Raw genomic sequence first — 9,204 nt, 5'->3', positions numbered from 1 at the left:
GCACACGTTTAAAAAAAGCATATTGTTTTATATTTGGACTTGGGGAGGGTATCAAGTCAGGTCGAGTCAAAAGGCTCAAGTCCAAGATAAGTCACGAGTCATTGGTGTTAATGTCAAAGTCGAGTTGCTGACTCGAGTCCAAGTCACGTGACTCGAGTCCACACCTCTGGTATATTGGCCGTATATCACAAACCCCTGAGGTGCCTTATTGCTATTATAAACTGGATACCAACTTAATTAGAGCAGTAGAAATACTTATTTTTTCATAACCGTGTTATACGGTCTGATATACCACGGCTGTCAGCCAATCAGCATTCAGGGCTCGAACCACCCAGTTTATACTGCACTCTTACTGCAATCTTTTTTCGTAAGACCAGTATGCCAACCTCCAATAAACCCCACAGAAGATTTTTTAAAATTCATAGCAATGACTATTACCATAATACATTTGTTGTCATTTGTTTTCTCCTTGGCAGCTGCATGTTATTAAAAGAAAGTGCATCAATGGTCGCCCACAACAGAACTGGTCAAATGTTTGCAAAGTCTATGTATTTTTACTATAACGTAGCTAGCTAACTATCCCCCAGCCAAAAATGTCAGGTATGTCAGACTTCAACCACTTCACAAATGGCTAATTAAGTCCTATTTCACAACAGTACAAGTGTCGGCCTACTGTATTTAAGCAGTTATTATTTTTGAGTATTTCAACACAGCGCAATTCAAGATCCCATTCGCCAATAAAAATGCACGCGCCTGTTTCTACATTGACCAATCAGGTTGATGGGTAATGAACCACGACCGCGCGCTAAGTTCTTGCGGTAGTATTTTGTCATACATTCGCGTGAGAACAGCTTTGCCAGCAACTATTTAAATTTATGGCATTTATTTGAGGTACTTGGCAGGCGGTAGCTGCGTGTTATTAGTACAACCTTTACATTTTGTTGGCTGCACACTACTAGACAGTTTCCTAGCTAGCTAGACAGCTAACGTTAACAACATAACTGGCAAACATTTTGCAAGAGGTCTGTCGTTTTGAACCAAAGTATCTAATATGGCAACCATATGTCACTCAAGACGTGCCCTGATGGAAATCCCAGCTCCACAGCCGAAAATTGCAGGTACGTCTGACTTCAACAACTTCATAAAGTAGGTAACGTTAGCTGGCTAGCCAGCTACATTTCCCTCCACTGCAGCATCATAACAGCTGTCCTTAGTAAAGTAAACGCGCGCCAGGAACAAATGTGGCTAAATAGCGGCTACCTTATTTTCTAAATATGTTGAATCATAACAATGAAGTCAGCCAGTAAGATCCAATAAAACACTTGAGTCTGAACAATCAAATTGTGTCAATTTGCTAATAATGGAAATAAGTCAGTTTTAACTTGTGTGGGCAACTAGCTAGTTAGCCAGCTTTGAGATAGCAATTGCATTGACACAACACGGTACCTATTGTTAGCCTTTGCTAAAAAATTTACCTAGTTATAACTAGCTGATATTGGACATTTAGCTAAGTAATACAGATTGTGGGTGAGCTGTTTGTAGCTTAATTCAGCAAGACATGACCATTATTTTTGTTTTATGCAAGTACCAAAACATTGCATTTGCCTTTCTAGTACAGCTAGAATAATATTGTAACTGGGCTAACTTTGATCCTGTAACGTTAGTAGACACATGTACTCTAAAGTTATGCCGAATGTTTGTTTTTTTTGCAGCTCGAATGAGAAGGTCCTACCTGGAGGTTCTAAGTTCACGCATAGCTCCATTTTCAACCACCTCTAGAGGCAGAAACCTGACCAGCAATTCAAAACGTGGGCATTCATGTTAGTAAGCAAATTAAATGGATCATGTCATTCAGTTTCTAGTCTTATATTAGTTGGCCTGTGACCAATACGGTGGTGTATGTTTTGCAGTGGATCCAGCCATATACAGAACAGGGAGTAGTCGGAGTGAGGCCCAAAGTGAGAGAATGGAAGATGACCAGACACCCATGTCCAACCAGCAGCTTGTGCAGCTCATAAGATCTTTCATCCTAGTAGAACAGGGGCAGAGGCAGGAGCCCAGAGCCCTCACTACAGACCTGAAGCCATTACAGGAGGACTTGCACCTGAAGAAGACTAATGTCTACAGATCTATACCCTACTCACGCCTGGGGTCCAACCGAGACGCACACTGTTACAGAAAGGCATATCCACACCTGCTGGTGTTTAAAGTGAGTATCAACATTTTTGTTTTATGCTCTTTAAGTTGCCCTTATGTGACTGTAACTCAGGTAATTGACCTGAAGTTGAATCTCCTTGCAGTAAATAATATACGTCTTAAGATTTACACTAACTTTATTCACGCTGATTGTTTGACTTAAGTGCTTCTAAGATGGTTTAATAGCTAGACATTCTGGGTTGTCATGGTGATTGGTACTACGCTGCATCACCTGCTGTGTGTTTTAACAAACCTTGTCTTTTTCCTCTCAGGTTTGCTGCCAGGAGTGGGGTCAGCTGCTGCTGCAGAACGAGGAGTGGGAGTCTGCTCTGGAGCACGCCCTAGTGGCATGGAGGTACACCAGTGAGCTGCCACAGTGGGACACCAGCAGCCACAACTTTGTGAGGGAGCAGTGTTACAGCATGCTGGCAGCCCACTGCATCACAGCTCTACAGCACTACTGCCCAGACCCCAGCAAAGCCATAGAGCTGCACAGGAGGTAAGAGTCCTCCTTTCTTTGGAACCTTTTCACAGGTTATGCTTGAATTGTTAACACTGTATTGAGTTTAAACTGGTGTTTCTGTTGACTGAGAATTGGCAACGTTTGGATGGTAAAAATGCATAAAAATTGAAAAGTAAATATGCTCTATAAAGTCACTTTGGCTATGCATGGAGGTTGGTTCTGGTTGTTTTTTAAAAAAAATCGTATATCTCTAGTCTGTCAACTCCGCCTGTTAGTCTTGACCTCCTGCTATAGCAAACTTGCAACACTGTTACTGGTACTGGCTCACAAATTGAGTCTGACAGACGAGGCTCAAGGCTCCACAGTGCGACCATTTTACTCGCATATGCCCCTACATATTCTGCTGTGGCCTGGAATTCTAATTTAGGAGCACCAGTGCGCCTAGAAACATTATGGATTCTAGCTTTATTACCTTGTGTAAATAAATTGTGTAAAAACACAGACCGGGCAAATGGATTATGGTCATTGTAGTTAATTACCACGTTTTCTGCTCTGAACTATGTAAAACATTGGCCTGTTGGAAATTACAACCTCCTACTACATCATCCAGCCTGTGCTTGATCTGATTTTTCTCTAGAGAAACTGCACATTGGCATCACAGTCTGGCAAATTTAAATATGTTTGGACATTTGACCGGCACAACCTTTTCCTAATGGAAACACCGGGAGTAAAAGACACCAACAGTGGCAAGAAAAACTATGTGAACCCTTCGGAAATACCTGGATTTCTGCATAAATTGGTCATAAAATTTGATCTTCATCTCAGTCACAACAATAGACAAACACTCTGCTTAAACTAATCACACAAACAATTATGTTTTCATGTCTGTGTTGAACACTGTGTAAACATTCACAGTGCAGGGTGGGAAAAGTATGTGAACCCTTGAATTTAATAACTGGTTGACCCTTTGGCAGCAATAACCTCAACCAAACGTTTTCTGTAGTTGAGGATCAGACCTGCACAACGATCAGGAGGAATTTTAGACCATTCCTCTTTACAAAACTGTTTCAGTTCAGCAATATTCTTGGTATGTCTGGTGTGAAGCGCTCTCTTGAGGTCATGCCACAGCGTCTCAATCGGGTTGAGGTCAGGACTCTTGAGATGAGGCCACTCCAGAAGGTGTATTTTCTTGTTGAAGCCATTTTTTTGTTGATTTACTTCTGTGTTTTGGTTCGTTGTCCTGTTGCATCACCTAACTTCTGTTGAGCTTCAATTGGCAGACAGCCTAACATTCTCCTGCAAAATGTCTTGATAAACGTGAATTAATTTTTCCGTCGATAATGGCAAGCTGTCCAGTCCCTGAGGCAGCTAGGCAGCCCAAAATTATGGCGTTCCCTTCACCATACTTTAGTTGGGATGAGGTTTTGATGTTGGTGTGCTTTTCCTTTTTTTCCTCCACACATAGTGTTGTGTGTTCCTTTCAAACAACTCAACTTTCATTTCATCTGTCCACAGAATATTTTGCCAGTAGTGCTGTGGAACATCCAGGTACACTTTTGCTAACTTCAGACGTGCAGCAATGGGGTTTTTTGGACAGTGGTGGCTACTTCCATGGTGTCCTCCTGTGAACACCATTCTTGTTTTACGTATTGTAGACTCATCAACAGATGAGATATTAGCAGAGGTTTCTGTAAGTCTAGCTGATTCTTCTTAACCTCACTGAGCATTCTGCGCTGTGCTTGCAGTCATAATTGCAGGACGGCCACTCTAAGTTAGAGTAGCAACAGTGCTGCACTTCAGTTATAGACCATTTGTGTTCCCGTGGACTGATGAACATCAAGGCTTTTAGAGATACCCTTTTCAGCTTTATGCAAGTGAACAATTCTTAATCAAATCAAATTTTATTTGTCACACATACACATGGTTAGCTGCTTGTGCTTCTAGTTCCGACAATGCAGTAATAACCGACAAGTAATCTAACAGTTCCTAAACTACTGTCTTATACACAGTGTAAGGGGATAAAGCATATGTACATAAAGATATATGAATGAGTGATGGTACAGAGCAGCATAGGCAAGATACAGTAGATGGTATCGAGTACAGTATATACATATGAGATGAGTATGTAAACAAAGTGGCATAGTTAGTGGCTAGTGATACATGTATTACATAAAGATGCAGTAGATGATATAGAGTACGTATGCATATGAGATTAATAATGTAGTGTATGTAAACATGATATAATGTAGCATTGTTTAAAGTGGCTAGTAATATATATTTACATAATTTCCCATCAATTCCCATTATTAAAGTGGCTGGAGTTGAGTCAGTGTCAGTGTGTTGGCAGCAGCCACTCAATGTTAGTGGTGGCTGTTTAACAGTCTGATGGCATTGAGATAGAAGCTGTTTTTCAGTCTCTCAGTCCCAGCTTTGATGCACTTGTACTGAACTCGCCTTCTGGATGATTAGCGGGGTGAACAGGCAGTGGCTCGGGTGGTTGATGTCCTTGATGATCTTTATGGCCTTCCTGTAACATCGGGTGGTGTAGATGTCCTGGAGGGCAGGTAGTTTGCCCCCGGTAATGCGTTGTGCAGACCTCACTACCCTCTGGAGAGCCTTACGGTTGTGGGCGGAGCAGTTGCCGTACCAGGCGACGATACAGCCCGCCAGGATGCTCTCGATTGTGCATCTGTAGAAGTTTGTGAGTGCTTTTGGTGACAAGCCAAATTTCTTCAGCCTCCTGAGGTTGAAGAGGCGCTGCTGCGCCTTCACGACGCTGTCAGTGTGAGTGGACCAATTCAGTTTGTCTGTGATGTGTATGCCGAGGAACTTAAAACTTGCTACCCTCTCCACTACTGTTCCATCGATGTGGATAGGGGGGTGTTCCCTCTGCTGTTTCCTGAAGTCCACAATCATCTCCTTAGTTTTGTTGACGTTGAGTGTGAGGTTATTTTCCTGACACCACACTCCGAGGGGCCTCACCTCCTCCCTGTAGGCCGTCTCGTCGTTGTTGGTAATCAAGCCTACCACTGTTGTGTCGTCCGCAAACTTGATTGAGTTGGCGGCGTGCGTGGCCATGCAGTCGTGGGTGAACAGGGAGTACAGGAGAGGGCTCAGAACGCACCCTTGTGGGGCCCCAGTGTTGAGGATCAGCGGGGTGGAGATGTAATCTTAGGTCTTCTGATATCTCTTTTGTTTGAGGCATGGTTCACATCAGGCAATGCTTCTTGTGAATAGCAAACTCAAATTGTGTGTTTTTATAGGGCAGCGCTAACCAACATCTCCAATCGTCTCATTGATCGGACTATAGGTTAAACAACTCTTGACAACAATTTGCTTTTGGAGAAGTCATTATCCTAGAGGTTATCATACTTTTTCTAACCTACACTGAATGTTTAAATTATGTATTCAATATAGACAAATACAATGTGCGTATTAGTTTAAGCACACTGTCTATTGTTGTGACTTAGATGAAGATCAGATCAAATTTGATGCAGAAATCCAGGTAATTCCAAAGGGTTCATATACTTTTTCTTGCAAACTATGAAGAGAAATCTGTGGGAATACTGCTCCTTTCAACTCTTCTTTTCTATAACTCTTTCCTTCAGGTTTAAGATCGCACAGCTGCACAGTCAGTTGATCTCTCCTTGTATTCAGGAGCTGGAGAGAAGCCTCGGTGAAGCACAGGTTTGTTCCATGAACACTCACTGAAATGGCCAACACTAAGATCCGCTGACAACCATCAGCACGGCTTCCAAGTCTATGGGGTTGCACTATTGAACAGCGTATATCAGTGGTTGCCATTCAATTATGTTTGGTGTCCTTGCCTTGTGTTGCGCTATTCCCCCTTGCCTTGCCTACAGTATTCCCTCAGAGTAAATACAAGAGAGCTTTGAATTTTGGTATGCTGTTTTTTAAATATGAATTTAAGATTTTATTTGTTTTGTAGAATGTGTTTATTGCCATTGAACTATTGAATGTTATCATAAGGAAATTATGAAATGGCCTTTAACATGTGAAATGCGGTCAGATAAATTATGAACTGTCCTTTTCACCAAGATGTTTTTATATGTGGGGGATGTTTTTGTGGATGTGTTGAAAAATGCCAAGATGCATGAAACAGCTGCCTTATTTCAACTTGGCTGAATGCTACCTGTTTTGTAAATATTTGTCTAAAGTAACTGTTTTGCACTGTTTTCTTCATCCTGGAAACTTGACATTTTGATAAAATCTAATTTAATAAAATCCTACTTAGTTTTTCGACATTGTGACTTTCTGGTTTTGTCTCCTCTAAAACACATGACACAGATTTACCGTTTCGAGATTTTGTGGACCTGCTTTGTCACTGAATTAATTAGCTGGTTTTCCCCTTGTATTTTGCCTAATTCAGAGGACAGAGGTTCAGTGCAAGCATGTGAGGAGAATGGCATTTTCTTTTTGTTTTGACTGTGACTGCAACATCTCATCAACATTAGCGATACTTCCTCGCAGTAGAAGTGGGACAGCGACACGTCCGTTCTATTCATGATTCTTCAGTCTGCACGTCACTGGGACATTATGTTCTAATTAACTTCATATATTTCCATCAGAATGTTCCTCCAATGTTTTCTGCTGAGCACTGCGGTAGTTGGTTGCCCTTTACTCAGTGACGGTGTCTGATTTTCCTTTTCCCTGTGCCACCACTGTGTGGAGCCCATGTTACATGATTTATCCTGAGCACCAACCTCTGTTTAAACCCAGCACACTACACTGGCATTCAGAAATACCCAATGGTTAATGCTGAACGAATGAGAATGAAATCTAGCCTTGCCCGCTAATTCGTTTACACTCTTACATGAAAAGCTTCATCACCAGATGTGTGGCTGTACATACATCCAGTTCTAGCAGTAACATTGCTTTTTGGAAGCGCAATCTGAAGGAAGATGACTCAATCCCGCAGCAGATGAAGCCTTGTGTTCACACTCAAACACTGTGATTAGTGTACCTCACAGGACACAGGAGGGTGTTGCCATCTCTGCAGTGTGTTATCAGTGTCCTTGGCAACTGCTCAATTATCAGAACGCTCTCGTTTCCTCAGCGTCCATAATGGTGTCTGAAAATGTTCCTAGCTGTCCTAAATCCTTGTTTCCTCCAAGCTCTGGGGAGGAGCAGGAGTGCTGCCTCATTTGCTTTGAGAAGTATATTGAGGTAAGGACGGAAGCAAGGATTTGATGGCTTGTGTTTTCAGGCAACCCAAGTAATCTGCAGCATTGCTGCTTTTTCACTTCTATGTATTCCTTCACAATTTAATTCCATTACAACCATCTCATAGCATATCTCTGGTAGTCTAGAGAGGAGCATTGTTTATGAACCATGTACAGTCCCGTCCCAACCTTCCTTTTTGAGAACCATGGCTGACTGTTGCATTTGGATGAATTGTGAGGGCTGTTGCTGTCTGAGTATCCAGCCCTCAGGACCACCTGTGAAGAGAGAACAGGAGACAATCTGACAGCTGTGTTTCTGACTGGAAAGCAAAACTAAAGAATAACCTTGTTAAAAAATCTCCAACTTGTAAATAATAACTTCTCGCATCTTTAATTCCTTATATATTCATGAGCACCTGGTTTATTTGACCTGGGGAGCAAACAGAATTAGACTGCATGTTAAACATCAGAACTATTTTGGAATGTTTTGGAGCTTGAATGTTGGGTTTAGAGCTCAGACCATTGCCTTCATGATATTTTGTTAAGTTTTCTTGTGTGTAAAAAAACAAGTTATTTTCATTAAAAAGTTAAGACATTCGATCATTACCTGCCCATGCAGTTCTTTTCAGAAACAGAAACGGGTCCCTGTTGAGTAATAACACCCACTCTGAGAGGTAGAGATTATTATGGGGACATTCTCAGTCCTTTCACATTTGTCCCTGTGTGGAGGGTAGGCCGGCCAGCTGAAGTTACACGGCAGGCTGCCCTTTGTGAGGGCCTAGGCAGGGCTGCTGACCTGAGCCTTCCTAGGGCATTGTGTCATTAGACAGTCTCATTTCAGCACTGGCAGCTTAGCAGCAGGAACACTGATGCTGTTTTCATGGCTGACTGGGGACAATGCTTTTGGCGAGTGTGTCCTCACTTTGCCTCTCACCAGGAGAGTGGCCCATCGAACAAAACACAGTACGGGCAGCAGTCCCCTTCTCTCCTCTCTCACACACACTCAAGAGCTGAGTGACAACGCTCCTTAGAAATATTTGTGCTGAATGATCTAGAAATCAACACTTGCACGTTAAAGCCTTTTCACAGATTTTTGGACTGTTATGAAAAAATGTTTTTCGTTATTCGCTTTGCAATCAGGTGCTGTAAAATATTTCCCTTGTAAAATAGTGTGATAAGCATGTAATTAGTTCATGCATCAACCCAGAATTTCCCCCCTGGGACTACAATGTCATTACTCTGACTCAAACACTCCCATGCTAGATTCTGATTCAGAGGTCATGTTCTGTATTGAACAATTGAGGCAGATAAGCAGGATCCAATACGGTTACATTTTGTTTGCTTCTTACAGTCCAACTTTTC

General features: G+C 42.1%; 1 protein-coding gene across 2 annotated transcripts; it reads left to right on the top strand.

Moving 5' to 3' along the window:
• The first annotated feature begins 758 nt into the window (after positions 1 to 758).
• Positions 759 to 6,922, top strand: LOC124008703. 2 transcript variants are annotated; one of them, XM_046320211.1, is made up of 5 exons: positions 759 to 1,118; positions 1,713 to 1,808; positions 1,911 to 2,209; positions 2,469 to 2,695; positions 6,268 to 6,922. In XM_046320211.1, exons 1-5 carry the CDS (start codon positions 1,052 to 1,054, stop codon positions 6,368 to 6,370), a joined length of 792 nt encoding a protein of 263 aa, XP_046176167.1. In that variant the 5' UTR covers positions 759 to 1,051; the 3' UTR covers positions 6,371 to 6,922. The 2 variants fall into 2 exon arrangements, with proteins under 2 accessions (XP_046176167.1, XP_046176166.1); XM_046320210.1 differs by having other exon boundaries at positions 1,713 to 1,820.
• Positions 6,923 to 9,204: the final 2,282 nt, after the last annotated feature.

This window comes from Oncorhynchus gorbuscha, linkage group LG21 (genome assembly GCF_021184085.1).
Source record: "Oncorhynchus gorbuscha isolate QuinsamMale2020 ecotype Even-year linkage group LG21, OgorEven_v1.0, whole genome shotgun sequence".
Classification (NCBI taxonomy): Eukaryota; Metazoa; Chordata; class Actinopteri; order Salmoniformes; family Salmonidae; genus Oncorhynchus; species Oncorhynchus gorbuscha.
This window is presented reverse-complemented; position numbering and strand designations above follow the sequence as displayed.

Coding starts and splice junctions, on each gene's coding strand:
- LOC124008703 (XM_046320210.1), top strand. CDS start 1,052: ATGGCAACCATATGTCACTCAAGACGTGCCCTGATGGAAATCCCAGCT. Junction 1,821..1,910: donor TTCAAAACGTGGGCATTCAT/GTTAGTAAGCAA, acceptor TATGTTTTGCAG/TGGATCCAGCCATATACAGA. Junction 2,696..6,267: donor GCCATAGAGCTGCACAGGAG/GTAAGAGTCCTC, acceptor TCTTTCCTTCAG/GTTTAAGATCGCACAGCTGC.